Genomic DNA, 18,882 nt, shown 5'->3' with positions numbered 1-18,882 from the left:
GTTGACTTAGGCGATTTTTGAGCCCCAACAATTTCCAGCTTGAAGGTTGACTTAGGCGATTTTTGAAGTGCAATCGGGTACCGGGTACCCAATACCCGACAGGCTATTGGGTACCCGTACACGGAAAATTAGGGTCGGCCAATTACTATTTACTGGTACCCGAGAAATAATTTCGGATTGGGTCGAATTTTCGGGTAGGGTACTCGACCCGTACCGAGTATCCAGCCGCTCACTTTATGACAGCGAGACATGAGATTTAAAATAGCCGTTGGCACATTAGAAGTAGCCGTTGCACGTTTTGAACTCAAAATCCAATCAACCCTCCTCACATACAATTGACTCCTCTCTCTCCACTTTCCCCCCATCTCTCTCTTTTGCTCCCATATTGCTTTCCATTTTGATTTGTTTATTTCTGGATAAACTCAGGTATGCTGACTTTTTTCTTGTTTAGTTCTCTATTTTTGTTAAATTCGCTATGTTTTGGTAAGAATTTCATATGCGACTCCGCATCTACGGATCCCTCTGATTTTGCTTCATTTTTTGGGACATTCTTCTTGCTCTTGCTTAAATTAATCTGGACTTGATTTTGTCGAGTCCTTTATTTTTGGTAAGATGCATCTTTCCACCTCTGGATCTATGACTGTGCTCCGATTCGCGTGGCATTCTTTCTGCTGTCGATTTGGGTGATTTGCTTGAGTTATCCGATATACTATGTAATAGTTGGGTTTTTGTAGCTTTCGTCTTAATCTGTCTTGTTAACAGTTACCTTTCCATAAGTAAGGCGCACTAGCTTGTTTATTAACGCAAATCCCATCATCTTGCTCAGAGATCTCATTCTTCACTCCAGTTCTGCACAATGAAAAATCCATCGTCTTACTTACAGCTTGCAGCTTGTTATCTGAGTTTCGTTTCAGCATATCCAAATTTTCAACATGGCTGGGTTTTCTATGCTAAATGTCTTGGGAAATACTTGTTTAATTTGCATCAACGTCCGAAATTTTGAAAAGTTGATCAATATAGAGATGCCGATTTTAGTTAAATGATGTTCATTTTACTTCAAATTGGAACTTGGAAATAAGTGACACTGAAATTTGTGGTCTGATAAAGCAAGCTAAGGGTTCGGTTGTATGTTTAGATTTTTCAGCTTCCTCTCCATGAATTTACTTTGTCACCAAGTGACAGTGAGCCGTTCACACACTAAATGGCTCATTTGTTGGTTCAACCAACTCATCCACCTTATGAATATCAATATCCTTAAGTTATGTTATTAACATGACCTCCTAATTTGCAGATTATTGTGTGTGGGATCTTTTCAATCTCTAAGGGCTGTAAAGGACTACAGAGCAGTTTGAATACAACAATCTTTTAAGTCATATTTTATAATTTATTCTAGCCTCTGGTGGGAGGCCTTACGCTGTGCTTCAGGTGGTGTTCTATCAGTGTTAAAAAATTTATTCGGAGAAAATGACTGTTAGAACACCAGGCACACCAGCCTCAAAAGTGGACAGGACACCAGCAGCTGCCACTCCAGGTGGAAATACAAATAGAGCAAGGGAAGAGAAAATTGTTGTAACTGTAAGACTAAGGCCTCTGAGCAAGAGAGAGCAAGCATCTAAAGATCAGATAGCCTGGGAATGCATTGATGATCATACAATTGTCTATAATCCGAGCCCCCAAGAACGTGCAGTTCTACCTGCATCTTTTTCATTCGGTAATTACTAACCCAAAATGTGGTATCATTCTGGACAAGATTTTGGATGCCCCCTTTTGTTGTTTATAATAGAGTTAACAGAAAATACAATGTGTTGTTTGTAGATAAAGTGTTCGGTCCTGATTGTTCAACTGAAAATGTCTATGAGGATGGAGTGAAAACGGTGGCATTATCTGCTCTTATGGGAATCAATGGTAATTTTTTTCCTTATTAGATAGGAAAAAAAATGTTTTACTATTAGTTGTATCTTACATAATTTTCTCCTGACAAATTTCTGCAGCAACAATATTTGCATACGGACAAACCAGCAGCGGGAAAACTTATACGATGAGAGGAATCACGGAGAAGGCTGTTAATGATATTTACATGCATATAATCAATGTAAGTTTACATAATAATTTCTTTTACTGCTATTGCATAACTGGTAGATTAATATCCTACTATACTTGCCAAAATTGGAGCTAGGTAGAAATTGATAAGAAACTTAAAGAAGGTGAAAGTTTCACCAAAGAATTAGTTTTGAAAGATCATTCTTTGAAAAAGTTATCCTTCCAGTTTTAATCTTTTCTATGCTTTGGCTAATTGTTCTAATGAAAATTTATGATTTGTACCTTTTGACTACTATACAGACACCAGAAAGAGATTTCCGAATAAAGATATCTGGTCTTGAAATTTACAATGAGAATGTGAGGGACCTGCTGAACTCTGAATCTGGTCGTAGTCTTAAACTACTAGATGATCCAGAGGTAAAGCTCTCAGCTGTCCTCAGTCAATTATATTAAGTTAAAGAGATTCAAGTTCAGACTTCTTCATCTAATGCTTCATGATGTCAACTCATTTGCAGAAAGGAACCGTGGTTGAGAAATTGGTGGAAGAGACAGCAAAAGATGGTCAACACTTGAGACATTTAATCCATGTCTGTGACGGTAGGAAAAAAGTCTTCAACATGATGTAGTATATAGTTCTATACGGATTAGATGAAGTACCTTACTTCTGAATACTCTACTCCTTGCAGCTCAAAGACAAGTGGGTGAAACTGCATTAAACGATACTAGCTCCAGATCACACCAAATCATAAGACTGGTCTGTTTGCTTTTGACATATCTATTGGATTAGAACAGATATTTAGAAGGCACTATTATTTTTCATAACTGGATATCTTTTCATCTCCAACAGACTATCGAAAGTACTCTTCGTGAAAGCTCAAATTGTGTGAGATCATATGTTGCCAGCCTGGTAAAACCAAATATTTGATTTTCCTTATCTTTTATTCAGTTTTTTAAGCAAACCGCAAATCGTTTGATTTTTTTCTCTCATTTGCAGAACTTTGTAGATCTAGCTGGCAGTGAAAGAGCCTCACAAACAAACGCAGAGGGTGCCAGGCTTAGGGAAGGGTGTCATATTAATTTAAGCTTGATGACCCTTACAACAGTAATCAGGAAGCTAAGGTGAGTGTAACCATCCGTTGGAAACATGAAATAGGAAATATGGAACTCATAAAATTGCATAATATGCTTCCCAAGAACTGAGAGATTTCTTGGAGAAATATTTGTTATGCTTGTTGGATACTGAACTATGGATTTTTTTGCCACAATTTACTTTTCATACATTGACAAGGCTATGAATGGCCCATGATATCATGCTGATTTTCTTGGCATACAGTGTGGGAAAAAGAAGCGGTCACATACCCTACCGAGATTCAAAGCTCACACGAATATTGCAGCATTCACTGGGAGGAAATGCCCGCACTGCCATCATATGTACATTGAGTCCAGCGACAAGTCATGCGGAACAATCTCGTAATACGCTTTTATTTGCTACCAGGGCAAAGGAAGTGACAAACAACGCTCAAGTGAACATGGTATTTTCTATTATCACATGCATGTTATACGAGTAAATATAATTGAGCAGACACATTATATTTTTCTTTCTAATAGCATAAAGTGATTCAAATTTTCTACTTCTTTGAATGAATCCATCAGGTAATTTCCGACAAACAGCTTGTTAAGCATTTACAAAAGGAAGTAGCAAGACTTGAAGCAGAGTTACGCACACCAGACCCATCTAATGAGAGAGACATAAAACTTATGCAGGTTAGCTAAAACTTATTGCTGTATAGTTATTTCGAGAAACCCCGGTTGTATCTCTACTATGGCAATTCTCATACTTAGTTGATGATGTTTGCTTTAGATGGAGAAGGAGATGGAAGAATTGAGACGTCAAAGAGATCTAGCGCAGTCTCAAGTAGAGGAGTTGCGTAGGAAACTCGAGGAGGAAAAGGTCTGCACTTTCTATCTCTTTATTCCACTAGTCTCTGTTAAATGGATATGGACAGTTAAAGAAAGTGTAAAACCATGTCATTTGCATCAAAACAATTTTATTTACCTGGGGTCTCACTTCCACACCCGTATTGTCTATGTGTATTTCAGAGATTAAAACCATCTGATTCACATAGCCCTGCTGTAAAGAAGTGTCTGTCATTTTCTGGAACTTTATTACCAAAAATTGATGGAAAGGAGCTAGGCCGCTGTGAAAGAGTAAGAACTCTGGGTCTGGGAAGGCAGTCACTGAGGCAATCATCAACTGCTCCTTTTACGTTGATGCATGAAATCCGAAAACTTGAACATCTCCAGGAGCAGTTGGGTGAAGAGGCTACTCGAGCCCTTGATGTACTACAAAAGGAGGTTTCTTGCCATAGATTAGGCAACCAAGATGCAGCAGAGACTATAGCTAAGCTTCAAGCGGAGATAAGGGAAATGCGCAGTATCCAGCCTTCTGCTAAGGATGTAACTGACATTGGAAATGTCTTGCCCGTCAACAAGAGTATCAGTGCAAACTTGAAAGATGAGATAACCAGACTTCATTCACAAGGAAGCACCATTAGCTGATCTTGAGGAGAAACTAGAGAATGTCCAGAAGTCAATAGACAAATTAGTAATGTCTCTTCCAACTAAGAGAGATCAACCATCTACTGATAACAGTCCGAAGACAAAGAATCCTGATAAGAGGAAGAAATTGCTGCCGTTAGCTTCAAATAGTAGTTTGAACATGCAAAACCTCATAAAGTCTCCATGTTCTCCCTTAACAGTTTCTGACCAAGTATTAGACCGTGATATTGAGAACAGACCTCCAGTTTCTGATGCTCTGTCCGGTGAAACTCACTCAGTTTCTGACAAAGACACTCCCACCAAAAGTGAATGTGGAGATGCCTCATCAAAGGAAAACACCCCTTATCGACGTTCAAGTTCTGTTAATATGAGGAAAATGCAGAAAATGTTTCAAAATGCAGCAGAAGAGAATGTGAGGAGCATAAAAGCTTATGTCACTGAACTTAAAGAGCGTGTAGCCAAGCTCCAATATCAGAAACAGCTTCTTGTATGCCAGGTACAGTTAACGTTCATTGGTATGTAGTGGTCTACAGAAACACTATCACGTCCTCACAATCAAATCTTTTTATTACTTCTCAGGTGCTTGAACTGGAAGCAAATGAGGCAGCCGGATATAATTTGGAGGAGTGTGAGAATATCCCTGAGATCGAGGAGGAGTCACCAGCTCCATGGCATTTGGTTTTCAGAGAGCAGCAGCAGCAGATCATCGAGTTATGGGATATTTGCCATGTTTCAATCATCCACCGAACCCAATTTTATCTGTTGTTCAAGGGGGACCCTGCTGATCAAATATACATGGAAGTGGAGCTCAGACGCCTGACATGGCTGCAACAGCACCTAACTGAGATGGGAAATGCAAGTCCTGCTCCTCAGGCAGGAAACGAGACCATAGTCTCATTATCTTCAAGGTCTGATCTCTCTCCAAAAAAACAAGTTTTTTTTTTTTTTTTTTCTTCATTGAGTTATCATTTTGATTGCAAATCCCCGTGGTTCAGTATCAGAGCTTTAAAGCGCGAGAGAGAGTTTCTTGCGAAGAGGATGAACACGCGCATGACAGCTGAAGAGAGAGAAGCATTGTACATAAAATGGGAAGTGCCGTTGGAGGGGAAGCTAAGGAGGTTGCAGTTTGTGAACAAGTTGTGGACGGATCCCCATGACGAGAAGCATATACAAGAGAGCGCAGCGATAGTGGAGAAGCTTGTAGGGTTTGGTGGAGGAGATTTGACAAAGGAGATGGTTGAGCTCAATTTTGCACTTCCATCTGATAAAAGGCAATGGCATATGGACTGGAATCAGATACTTAAACCACCATCATTTGTCAGGAATATTCTGTAAGTAAACTTGATTTCATTTATTTATTTGTTTGCAGTTGTAGAGACTCCTATTTCTTGGAGTCTCTCTCCCTCTTAGTTTTGTTGGATGTGTATAAATGATGTGGCTGCTGATTGTTTTGCTTCACTCACACTCTGTGTGTGTGCAATTTGTAAGAACTCAGCAGCTGCTGCTCACTTTGGCTATTTATTCCATTTTTAACTTTCATTATTGTTGTTGAGTACAATTGTACAAGTCATAAGTAATTAAAATCGGAATCATCGTATCATCAGTTGCTAAATTCCACACATAAAAGATTCTCAAAATATATAGGGTTTTAATTGTTGATTACAACATGCTGGTTCATCAGCTGAACTTTAGTATTGTTGTGAGATGGGAGAACTGAATTTAAATTATCAACTGAAATTTGCGGATTTTTTTTTTTATCTTTGAAATTTGGACTTCTTGTAATTTCAAACTCATCAAACGTGATCATGTAATTGAAACAATTACAAAATCATGTTGTGAATATAAATGACCCCAAAATTGTGATGTTTTGTATATGCATAACAAAAATCTTTCAATGTTTAGAACCAAATAAACAAATTTGCTTAAAATGCTATCAAAATTCAAAAATCAAGTTTAAAAAGCTATCCGATTATTAACCGACTAAGTTTGATTGGTTAAAGTATTATTTTTTTTATCAATACCGAATTAGAGTTTAAACTGAACTTTAAATTCTATTAGGACATACAATGTAAATGTTGGTTCCAATAGAATCCGTTGACAAAGAAGAAGAAAAGAGGGGTTGAACACCACTAATACAGATCCCTTTAAAATGAATTCCATACAATAATTAGGTCACATTACATACATGTTTATACTGTATGAAACTTAACACATTATTAATCACTATCCCAAATCCCATCATCCAAGCCAAGTCTGAGCTGGATGATGGCTGCTTGCTTTCAGTAGAAGAGAGTGAGCTTCATCAACTTTTCTGCAACACAAACACATACTTTCAACATCAAATATACGTACTTATAAACAATACTCCGTCACACTGTTATGCAACTCTGTCAGAAAGATGCACAGCTTCAACAGGGCATCACAAATCTATTACAGAATACATCTGTGTATATATATATATATATGAATAGCCGATAATCTTATTGGCTAACGGGGGTGAAACATTCCGTTTATCCAATACAAATGCCTGCATTACACACAGTTCGGATAACTAGAGGCATGTGACAGGATGAAGAGATGAAGTGAATCGGCATCACTACACTTGAGTTTGGCTCTTACTGTATTTTAGAAAACTCGTTATAATATAAAAACAATAATACTTTTACTGTGACAGAAAAAATGACAACAGCACCAATATTTATAGTAGTATATGGGAGAACATTAGACATCTTGATCTCTAACATAATACGATAATTTAAATGATTCTAATAGAAGGAAGTGATGAAGAAGGCTTGTCTCAAGCTCTAGTCCAGCAAAAGTATCAACTAATCTTTCATTGCTAAAGATATCTTGACATAGCAAATATAACTCCAGAATTCACTTGCCATTCTTAATTCAGACAAGATTTTAGCAGAGGTGCCAGATGTTAGTTAAGCCTCAACACAATTGCATGGCTTGGAACTAAACAGGAAGACGACGAAAATGTCAAACCATCAAACAACTGCAAGAAGCACTCAGTCGACCACTGGAAATCTATAAATAGCAAAGTAGCAAACTAGAACAGAATAAACTTAATTTCTGTCATGCTTTAGGAAGTGCAGAATTCAATATTCCTCCAAATGAGCTGCGTGTCTCGGTGATTGTGGGTTTATATTACAACCAAAAATATCAAACAATGAAGCCTCTATGGAAAGTATGTTTGATAAGTAAAAGTAAAAGTAGTTGAGTTCAATATAGTAACTTACCAGACAATATTATCCCAGTGTAGAAAACCTCCGTGACCTCTAGCATTAGTGAACTTGTAAATCGGGCCAGAAACTAAGCCAGAGAATATATTGAGTTAATAAGCCGTTGTGAAATAAAACCATGATGCTAACTAGAAAAGACGACGTGCAAAACCAGATAGACGGCAGAAAGTACCTTCATAACCCCCGAGAACTGGATCCTCTGCCAGTAAGAGGGGAGTGTCGAGGTCAATGAATCTGCAAACGAATTATATTTCAGATGTTATTAAAAGGTTTGAGATCATGAACATGCTTAAATTGAGTGTAAATCTGCTTTAGTATATAACATTGCTTGAACTAAACAGCATTGCTTACTTGAAACACCCGAGACCAGCTGCCAAATGACCAGCAAAGCCCATTGCAAGTCTTGTTTCAACCATACCACCAATCATCAATTCTAATCCCGACGCCCTTGCTAAATCAATAATCTCGAGAGCCCCAAGCACTCCCACTTTGGCGAGCTTGATGTTGACCACATGTGCAAGGTCTTCCTTCACTATTTTCTTTACATCATCTAAACTACGGCAACTTTCATCAGCAGCAACAGATACCCCGTACTTGGTTCTTGCAACGTGACTAACATGACCAAGACCCTTCCAGTCATCTCGGTGAACTGGCTGTTCAAAAAGAATAGGCGTCACCTCCATTTCTGCCAGAAAAGAGAAGGAAACTGAGATCTTTCCAAGAATATACGCAGGTAGAAGAAACAAATATTTACTACTAATGCAAGTTCACCCAGACTAGGCATGAATGCACACATTCAGAATGACTCTGTTACCATGTAATTTTTGGAGAACTTGAATGGCTTCCTCGGAGCTATAACCTTCATTAGCATCTAAAATGAACAAACAATCGGGATGGACCGTGCGTATAGCTTTAAGAACTTCGATATCAGATGTCAAGTTCTTCCCCACTTTGAGCTTCAAAGTCTTGAAACCTTGAACACGATACTTTGTAGCCAGCTCCGCTGCTTCAGTTGGGGAAACTATTGGAATCTGTATGTATTATTATAGTAATTAGTTAGTAATTCACCTGCTAATGATTTTCAATCTATCCTTTTTCATTTTCCTGTCCTTTTTGTCTCATTTCACTTCTTTCTTATTTCTCAGTCTTCTTTCCTAGTTAATTACAACCACATGAATGAACTAACTCAAAGAGAAATATGTTGAACAGAGAAGTATCTAACTGTTATATCTGTTGTTATTGTGTCTGAGAATCCACCAAACAGTCTCCATAGAGGTATTCCGATGCTGTTTGCAACTGCATCAATCAATGCCATCTCGATTCCTGCTCTGACCTTCATCAATGGATATAAATTCAATTAGCATCTGAAATTTACGATTCACTTAGGATGTCCCTCGACTCTGATATGCAAATTGCATTTCTAAAAATCAAAGAGGACAAGGCTGACAAAAAAAGAAGGAAATGACACCAGCAGTGATGAGTTCAGTCAAGGGATATCACATTAAACTACAAACATTTACAGACAAACTTGAACTATAAATAGTTAATGATTTTATATTGGTTAACCTCGATATGTCTTCATAGGCAAGGTATACAACAGATCTACTAAATACAGGACCTTAGAGTTCAAACAAGATTATACCGAAGAACCCGTAAAGTTTGAGCTCGTTATGCTGGGGCAACTCCTTGAGTACATGAAATAACGGTAAACAACATGAAAGTTCCAATCTTGATAAACTAAGCCATTTCAGAAGCGGCACATTAATAATCGTGAATCTTTGATCCAGAAATCAGGGATACAACAAGAAAGTAACTAAAATTTTCTAGTGAGCAACACGCAAAATAATCAGTCAAATTTTCCAACTTGGAACCTTAAGACGCGTAGATCTATCACTTTATACTTAAAAGTTGTAGAGTTCTACTAGTAAGCGTAGTCTACAAACATATATCTTAATGTAATTCATCATCTTTTCATACAAACATTTTGGGCAGTGTAATATTCAAGGATGCAGCTAAAGTGGATAAAAGTACACAGTTAAAACTGAGAAATAGAGATGGTCATTAGCCCTACCACATTTGATTGCAATCTACAGCATGAAACGCCACTTACTTATATGTCGTAAATTAGGATTTGGAACCCTAATTAAAGAAATCCCAAATACACCACCAAATATAATTACTTCAATATCCAACATAACACAAACACAATAACAACATTACAAGATTCAACGAAGCAATCAAGACAACCAATAGATTACAAAGTAAAAAATTAAAAGAAAAGGGAATTGCGTGCAACTCACAGAAGCAAATGAATGGCCAGGAAGCATCCCCTGAATCTCACCGAGAACGAGGCCCAAGGTCTTTCCGGGGCTCTGCTTCAGAGCCCGGCAGGCGTCGGCCACCGCGGCCAGCGCCGTGGCCTGATCCTCCGCCGTGACGTGCGGCAGAATGGGCGACTCCCCCCAGCCGACGCAGCCGTTGCTGAGCTCCAGCCGGACGGCCACATTCTCGACCCCGTCGAGCCGCGACGACGCGATCGTGAAGGGAGCCAGCAGCGGCACGTTCAGCGCCCGCCCCTCCGCCCTCTGCACGTTCACGGTGTAAGTCTCCATCAGATTTTTGAACCCCAGGCACGCCGACTGGGGCGCCGCCGGCGCCGTGGTGGTCATGCAGGCGGTGGGTTTCTTCCCGAGCCTGGCGAAACAGAGCGGCGGCGAGAGCAAGGCGGCGGAAGGAACCATTTTGCTTGTATTTGAGTGTTTGTTTGAATCGTGATTCAAGGAGAGCGAGAGAGTGATGCTGATGCCAGAAGATGCCGCCATTTTTAATTCTTTATGCTGATGAGAGAGAAACCATTTCTTTTTGGATTTTTGAAACGTGTTTGAAATTCAATAATGAAGAACTGGAAAAATTCGATTACTATTTTGCTACTGTGTTCTTCTCTGCATGTCGCGAAAATCTCCATTTTCGACTAATTTTCTTATTTTCATTTCATAGATGCTACATCCATGCAATATTTATCGCTACAAAAAATACAAAAATATTACAGCGTTGTCCCAAGATTAAATTATAGTTGATCGCTATTTGGATTTTTTTTTTTTACACTTTGTAAGTAAAGACACATTTTTTGTCGTTTATCATTCAAACTTATTACAACGGAAGTCTTTGAGCCTTCTTCTTATTTTATTAATTGTGTTACATTAAACAATTAAACCTTGACATAATTACGATTTCCACCTCAACTTTCTCTTCTTCTTTTTTTTGGCAAAGTAAAAATGGCATTTTCATTCAATTGACAACTTTCCATTTGTTTCGCTTTGCTACCTGAATTTTCATTTCTTGTCATTTATCATTTCAACTTAATTTATAATTTCAATTTCAATCTCTCCCAATGAAAACTCCCGGCCTTCTAAGGCTGAATTTCAATTTTCATGCAAAAACAGAGGAAAACATGCTGTATACTTATATTATTGTTTAATGTGAAGAAAAAAAAAACACAAAGTTGAGGTGGGTGATTGTAATTATTCCATCAAACTTTTGTTTTGGTATATATTTATTAAAACTCTAATAATTACTTATAAGGTCACACCAAAAAAGTTGTTAGAAGAGATTATCATTTAACTTGGGAGATTAAGGACAGGTTGTTATTATTTAATAACTAAATTAAACAGAATATGTCTCTTGGAAGGTATCTAAGATGCCACTTGATATATTATTGACCCTATGATGCCCCCAACGGATGCTTTTGAATAAACAAACAATAATTAATAATTTGGGCCACAAACTTCATGGGTAATGCTGCTTTGGTGATGTAAAATGTAATACTGCACTTTAGTTTCATTTTCTATTTTATACTCCACTATTTTAGAGAAATGACACATAAATTAATTTACTAAAGGTTGGGCTTGCAGATGAGAGTAAGAATTCTACTAAATTCGTGATATAAAGAGATTTTTTTCCCCCCTCAAACTCCAATAATCATTCAAATAGACCTGTATGGGTAATATATGTAATGTTTTCTTCTTGTTATTGTATTGTAAAGAGATCCATCACCGTAGATGAGTAATATTTCATTAAGCACGTAGAAATCTAAAGTAAAATACGATTTGATCTTTTCATGTAAGATTAGTTTCTCTCTCCGTCTCTCGAATTTACAAGACAGATTTTTATTTTAGAATTCGATTTAACATATAGATTAGTAGATTACAAGATGATAAACAAATAAAATTATTGAAGTTGGGCTTAGACTGATAGAAGTAGGCCCAGCCCAGGACTGGATTTGAACCGGCCCACTTAGTTGATTATCTCTTCTCCCTCTCTCCTAAACGCCATTTCCTGTGCACAGCTCACAATCCCCTCGTTCACGCGCAGGGCTCGCAGTTGCTCTTCATAATGGTAAGATACTCATTCAATACTTGTCGCCGTCAATCTCTATTTGTTACTCATCATTATCCTCGCGTGTATTTTTGGGTTGATTGGATTGGATGATAAAAGTCGAGCTCAACCACAACTTTCTGCTCTTTCATAACACTAGTGTATCTCCCGCGCGATGCGCGGTGATTATAATTTTAGACTCGTGTAAATTATGTACATGTTTTATAATTATTAAAATTAGTTAATAAAATTAAATTTGATATCAAATTTATTATTTATAAATTGTATGTATACAAAAAAAAAACATACATTAATACAAAATAAAAAATTGTTATATTTAGAAACAACAATAGTTTTGAACAAATTCGACCATATATAATTTTATTTATCTCTTACTACTTTTAATTCGATAAAAATGGATTATTTAATCTTGAATTTAATTTGAATTCATTTCACGCAAGTATATAGATAAAGTTTTTAGAACAGTCGATTCTAATCCCTACTTAAAAACAACAATTTATTTTAATTTGAATTTTTAAAATTTTAATTGCATTGTATTTATGCATAATATTCCCTATCTGACTTTTAATTATATTTAGTTTCAATGTATTTAAAATTTTAACTGCATAATAATTAATCACTAACCTTGCCTATTTTGGTTAGTTAACTCCAGGAATTTTTTTTGTTGCTAGATTTTAATTTATAATTATTTTAATATTATTTAATTTAAAAAATAAATTAATGAATTCAATAAAAATAGATACACTATTATTATTATTATTATTATTATTATTATTATTATTATTATTATTATTATTATTATAGTTTGATGTCTTTTGATAGTAATGTTATTTTATTCTTTAGTAATTTTTATACATAAAATATATAGAAATGCATAATATAAAAATTGAAATATCATAAATAAAAAAGAAAAAGAAAAAAAGGGAGAAAATAAGAAGTAAAATTAAAGAAAAGTTTAAACATGTCTGATCTTTAATATATATATATATATATATATATATATATATATATATATATAATTTTTTTAAAAATATTGGTTTAAATAAATATAAGCTATTTATTTATTTCATATTCATCATATTCCAAATTAAATGACTTTCCATTATCTTTTATTTAAGATGAAACCACATAGAAATAGTAAAAGTTATTTTTTGTGTAAGAAATAAATATGATAGAAATTAAAATATTACACACTCTTCGTCTTTTTCAAAATACATCTACCCATATTACATAATAATCGGCAATTTTTTTTTTAAATAATAGTATATATTAGCAGATATTTACTATATCATCCATGTTATGTAATAAAAACAAAATAATTCACTTTTGTATTTTTATCTGTATTAAAATTTAAAAAATCAATGGGAATGCATACATTAAAAACTGGGAATGCATACATTAAAAAATCAATGGGAATGCATACATTAAAAACAAAATCAATTACTTAATAACGAAAAAGAAAATTATAAAAGTTAAAATAGTTCCTCATTTTAAGGAAAGATTTTGATAGTGGGAAATGGGAATGCATACATTAAAAACTGCCGAAGAGTTTTACAAATTTTTCCACAAATTCCAATTATATCCTTCTAATTGATTTTATTTACATTTACTTTGCTTTTTATATATATAAAGATTGTCTTCGCCAATAGGGATGGCAGTGGATCCTGAACCCGGTCCAGATCCGATTTTACGGATCTGGATCTCAATTTTTTGGACCCGTGGATCTGGATCTTAATTTTTTCAAACGGATCTGGATCTGGATCTGGAAATTTGAGATCCGGATCCGCCCCGTGGATCCGTTTTATTTAATATATATTATTTTATTAATAATATTAGATATATTTAAAATTAAAAACATTAAAAACAAAATAATTAAACTCAAACCCTATACTCTCGGTTCCTCACCTCACTTCCTCTCTCACTCTCACTCTCACTCACAACTCACCTGCCGCCTCAACCATCCCCCATTTCCAGCTCGCCGCTTCCTCAACCGCCGGCCGCCGCCGCCTGTCCTGCACGCCCGCCGCACGCCGCCCTCTCCAGTTCTCTCGCACGCCTCGCCCCTCTGAAGTTCTCCCGCTCGTCGCCCCTCTCGCCTCACGCCCCGCCTGCCGCCTCACTCCCATCTCCGGCCGTCTCCCTCTCCAGTTCGCCCTTCGCCGCCGCCTCACTCACCCGACCACCCACTCCAGTTCTCGCCTCCTCCGTCATCTCGCTGACCAGCTCGCTGCACCGGTCGCCGCCGGACTCCTCTGCCGCCGCCGTTCAGCCATGTCTACCACAGGATGCTCTCAATCCAAGGTTAGATTTTGATTTCTGAAATTGTGTTAGATTTTGATTTTGATTTGATTCTGATTTATGAAGTTGTGTTAGATTCTGATTTTGGATTTTATTTCTGAAATTGTGAGAAATTCTGCTTTATGAAGTTGTGATACATTGATGATAACATGGTTCATGTTGTTGAATCCAAAGCACCAAAGAAATATGGTGATTACTTTATGCGCCAAATTGTCAAGCTTGAAGGGATAATGACTGATATCGACAGAATAAAGCTGGAATAAGAATTAGAGTCTTCCTGTATGATTTGCCCTTTTCTCGATTTTTGAATGGCCCCGAAGAGGAAGAAAGAACTAGGGCAGTTTTGTGGCGTCATTTTTATTGCATGAATGTATTTTGTGCAATATTTTTCATAATAAAATGTTGTTGATTTTGTGAATTATTTTTTGAATTTAATTTAAAACAGTAGATCCATGGATCTGGACCCGTGGACCCGCGGATCTGGATCGAAAATTTTCAGATCCACGGATCTGGATCTGGTATATGAAAACGGATCTGGATCTGGTATTGGCCAGACCCGGTCCAGATCCGGCCCGTTGCCATCCCTATTCGCCATCAATCTTTATTTATGCGCAATGTGGTTGATTGTTAGTATTTTCTGAGTTTTTTTTTTTAATTGCCTATAGCAATGCTGTTGTGGTGATGTAATTTTTGAATAAAAGCACAATTGAAAGACTAAATCTACAACTAGAAAAGAAAGAGATTTAGCTTTCCGTCGTATGTTAGTCGTATGCTTTTCTTCAGCATTGATATTTATCCAACAACGGAAATTGATAATTGATTCTGCTGGTAGAAAGAGTTAAATAAAGTTGATGAATTTGAGCACATCGATGTTTCTAGTTCGGAGCTTTCTAGAATTACCTCGCTTTCTGATTAGCCTTCTCCATTTGTTTCTGCATCAGAACAGAGCCTCTGATTATGCTGAATCCAACCAAATACCAGACAACTTTCAATAAATTACATTTATACGAAAAGATTCGAGCTTTAGCCCCGTCTTATTCAATTTGTGGATGGAGTAATTTTACCTCAATTTCAAATCAGTATCATGATTCAGAAACTCCACAAGGTTTGGAGCAGAATGTTGCAGATAGAAATGTTGCAATTTTCTGGGATTTGGATAACAAGCCACCGAAATCATTTCCTCCGTATGATGCAGCACTTAGGATAAAGAAGGCTGCTCAACAATTTGGTTTTGTCAAGCACATGATTGCTTATGCTAATCGGCATGCGTTCAGCTATGTTCCTCCTGCAATTAGGGAGCAAAGGAAAGAGAGGAAATCACTGAATGAGTTGGAAAACAAGGGCATTGTGAAGCCCGATGAACCATATGTATGCAAAGTCTGTGGGAGGAGATTTTACAACAATGAGAGGTTCCTTAATCATTTTAGGCAAATTCATGAGCGCGAGCAGATGAAACGGTTGAACCAGATTGAGTCTGCAAGGGGGAAGAGGAGGCTGAATTTGGTGGCTAGGAATGCTGTGAAGATGGAGAAGTATAGGAATGCGGCTAGGGATATATTGACCCCGAAGGTTGGGTATGGTTTGGCGGATGAGCTGAAACGAGCTGGATTCTGGGTGAAGACGGTCTCAGACAAGCCGCAGGCTGCTGATGTTGAGTTGAGGAACCGGATGGTGGATATGATGGACCGGAGAATGGTTGAATGCTTGGTTCTTGTGTCAGATGATTCGGATTTCGTGGAGATCTTGAAGGAGGCGAGGCTGAGGTGCTTGAAAACGGTGGTTGTTGGTGATGTCAGTGATGGTGCTCTCAAGAGGGTTGCAGATGCTGCTTTCTCGTGGCAGGAGATGATGATTGGGAAGGCGAGAAAGGAGGCGGTATCAGTCGTTGGGAAGTGGAAAGATCGGAATGTTTTGCAGAAACTGGAATGGACGTATGATCCTGAGAGAGACAAGAGAAGGTATTTCCAAGAGATTGAAAGTTCAGATATTGGTTGCTTAAGTTCTGATGAAGGTGAATCCCTTTTAGGGAGGGAAAATAATGGCGAGTGGTGGGAATTAGGGCAAAATCAAGATGAAAAAAGACCACCAGAATGATTGATTGAGGTAAACTCGGTCATGCCGAAGCTCGAAAACCCGCAGCCGCTACCTGAGGTGCGCACTAGGTAGATCTCGATCATGTGCAATAGCCTGCAAACTACATAGGAGAGTGTGAGATCTCAACCATGAATTTTGGTTGTGCATGCAAAAGAGACTCTCTTAACATGGAGGATTACTATTTTGGTTGTAGTTTAAATTACTTGTTGCTATTATAAATTTGTAATTTGTTCATCACACCCTGATTGACGAAAATGGTCTAATTTTTTTTAAGGGAGAAAATGGTCTAATTAGTTATTAGAAATGTCAGATGCCAACATTTGAGTGCTAGTCTGTTTTAGATTTCTATCTGCATCTCATAAATCGCCAATTTCTTATAGTGACATATCGTAGCGCAATAATTAATCCCTTATCTCAAGCATCGGTTTTTTCCATCTTGCACCTAGGTGCATTGTACCTAGGTGCTGGATGGACGACACGTGGCTTCCACTTCAATTCCATTTCCTTTTATTTTTTTCAACCATTTAACTCAACCAAGGTTCAAAGTCGGGGCCCACACGGGAGTTTGGTTTGATTAATTCAAATTTTATACTGTATTTCGTTTTATTTTTAATATACAATACGTTTGTGGGACCCATTATTAGTAAAGCAAAGCTTTCAAGAGAAGTTTCTATTCCTCAAAAATATATGATTTCGCATTCAATATATTTTGAATTCAACAAGTGAGTCCCATTTTTGTTTGAATGTAAAGAAGTTTGAGGCAAAAATCTTCCGGCAACATTTTTTGGGTTGTAAGAGTGAATGCGATTTTGTTCGTCATTCTTAATCACACATCGGAGTCTGTGGCCGACATGTTTCGCATCCTTGCCGGAGACACCTTCGTCGGAGCTTTGGTTGTTTTTAAGCTTGCGGGAGCTGTGGTTGTGGTTATTCGAGCAAACGAAGGTTTAAGATTTTTAACGTTGTTGTTGTTCTTAACGTGTGTAATGTGTTCGTCATTTTTTCATCTATGTTTACAAAATTTGGGCGGCATTTTTAATCTATGCCCCGATGAAGGTTTATGATTTTGTGAGGTTGTGGTTGTTGTTAAAGCATTCAATATTTTTTGAATTTAGGAGGTGGGTCTCATTTTAGTTTGAATTCGACAAATATTGTGCGAAAAATTGAGATCGTCATTTTTTTGGTGGGAAGCTTGAAGGCGACTGTGTTCGTCATTTTTCATCAATCTTCACAAAGTTTGTCAGCGACTACTTTGGGATCCTTGTCGGAGACATCTTCCCGGCGTTTGAATGGTTAGAGTTGGGTCCGGCGTTGTTGACACGTGTTGTTTCCTCTCCCGGTGTTTCGGCCTTTCCAGTTCCGTGGGTTCCCCTTCCATTGCCGTTTCCCCTCCCGGCGTTGGCTCCGGCGTTTTGTAAGTCGTTTCGCCGTTCGTTATTTCTCTTTTTCATTCAATTTTATTTTCCCTTCACTTGGTGTAGTTAGATATTTATAGGTTTTTTAGTTGCAAAATGTTATAATATATTTTTTTGCTTCGATTCGGTTTAATTAGGCAAATTAATGGTGAATCGAGCTAGATCTATGGGTTTTTGTTTATTGATTACCTAGTATTCTAGTTATAACTCAATTGGTGATTGTCGAGGATGGTGGTGGGAAATGTTGAGGTGCCACCCAAGAGAAAACGTTCAGCAAGGTTGATCCTGCTAATAATGATGGTGGAGAGGATGACGAGAGGCCAGCACGTTGCCGGCGATTTTGTGCTTCATTTTTCATCAAACCTAGAAGTCCGGCACCGACAGCTTTGGCATCCTTGCCGGAGACATCTTCCCGGAGCTGTGGTTGTGGTTAAGCCCCGACGGAGCTTTTTTTGCTTGGAAGGTTGAATGCTACTGTGTTCGTCATTTTGCATCTATGTTTAAGAATTTTGTCACCGAATGCGTTGTCGACATCTCCCCGTAGACATTTGTTGTTTTTATTTATGAAAATCTTTGTATGTAATTCCTATAAACTGTATTGTAGAAATGGTTCTGCATGTCGTTGTTGCTCTTATGAAATGTGTCATGTAGTTAAATGCAATTAGGGTTTTTATTTTTGTGTGTCAATATATAATGAGATCCCTGAATTCGTCCATAATGGACATCAATACAATCTTTTCATCGTTACATGAATCTGTACAGAATTTGTTTGCACTTACAGGTAGAAAAATACACCAAAAAGCTGGTGTACAGCTTGCTAATGCTATGATCTT

The 18,882-nt window shown here is 37.4% G+C and overlaps 3 protein-coding genes across 5 annotated transcripts; 2 read left to right on the top strand and 1 right to left on the bottom strand.

The window, feature by feature from the left end:
• The first annotated feature begins 154 nt into the window (after positions 1-154).
• LOC131020253 (kinesin-like protein NACK1) lies at positions 155-6,141 on the top strand. Its single transcript, XM_057948960.1, is given in 16 exon segments — positions 155-426; positions 1,292-1,711; positions 1,816-1,905; positions 1,992-2,092; positions 2,341-2,457; positions 2,556-2,637; positions 2,727-2,794; positions 2,888-2,947; positions 3,035-3,159; positions 3,374-3,572; positions 3,694-3,804; positions 3,902-3,991; positions 4,141-4,587; positions 4,589-5,095; positions 5,179-5,507; positions 5,595-6,141. Coding segments are annotated over 15 exon segments (2,913 nt in total). The 5' UTR covers positions 155-426; positions 1,292-1,464; the 3' UTR covers positions 5,935-6,141.
• A 577-nt stretch (positions 6,142-6,718) lies between these two features.
• LOC131020250 (L-Ala-D/L-amino acid epimerase) lies at positions 6,719-15,523 on the bottom strand. Of its 3 annotated transcripts, XM_057948958.1 has the most exons (8): positions 15,441-15,523; positions 10,148-10,684; positions 9,070-9,180; positions 8,662-8,878; positions 8,199-8,532; positions 8,020-8,081; positions 7,845-7,917; positions 6,719-6,910 (listed from the first exon to the last, which is right to left on the bottom strand). In XM_057948958.1, coding segments are annotated over exons 2-8 (1,320 nt in total). In that variant the 5' UTR covers positions 10,670-10,684; positions 15,441-15,523; the 3' UTR covers positions 6,719-6,909. The 3 variants fall into 3 exon arrangements, with proteins under 3 accessions (XP_057804941.1, XP_057804940.1, XP_057804939.1); XM_057948957.1 differs by lacking the exon at positions 15,441-15,523 and having other exon boundaries at positions 10,148-10,964; XM_057948956.1 differs by lacking the exon at positions 15,441-15,523 and having other exon boundaries at positions 6,719-7,917; positions 10,148-11,245.
• Positions 14,163-16,916, top strand: LOC131020251 (uncharacterized). Its single transcript, XM_057948959.1, has 2 exons — positions 14,163-14,543; positions 15,487-16,916. Exons 1-2 carry the CDS (start codon positions 14,528-14,530, stop codon positions 16,632-16,634), a joined length of 1,164 nt encoding a protein of 387 aa, XP_057804942.1. The 5' UTR covers positions 14,163-14,527; the 3' UTR covers positions 16,635-16,916.
• Positions 16,917-18,882: the final 1,966 nt, after the last annotated feature.

The sequence above is a fragment of the Salvia miltiorrhiza genome, chromosome 4 (assembly GCF_028751815.1).
Source record: "Salvia miltiorrhiza cultivar Shanhuang (shh) chromosome 4, IMPLAD_Smil_shh, whole genome shotgun sequence".
In the NCBI taxonomy this organism is placed as follows: domain Eukaryota; kingdom Viridiplantae; phylum Streptophyta; class Magnoliopsida; order Lamiales; family Lamiaceae; genus Salvia; species Salvia miltiorrhiza.
The sequence above is the reverse complement of the archived record's forward strand: the minus strand, read 5'-3'. Positions and strand labels throughout refer to the sequence as shown.

What these genes read in the sequence shown, in the direction of transcription:
- LOC131020250 (XM_057948956.1), bottom strand. Translation starts at nt 10,669, where the DNA reads ATGGCGGCATCTTCTGGCATCAGCATCACTCTCTCGCTCTCCTTGAAT. An exon ending in CTGGCCATTCATTTGCTTCT is followed by an intron (nt 9,181 to 10,147) that starts GTGAGTTGCACG and finishes CCATTGATGAAG; the next exon opens with GTCAGAGCAGGAATCGAGAT. An exon ending in CAATAACAACAGATATAACA is followed by an intron (nt 8,879 to 9,069) that starts GTTAGATACTTC and finishes TAATACATACAG; the next exon opens with ATTCCAATAGTTTCCCCAAC.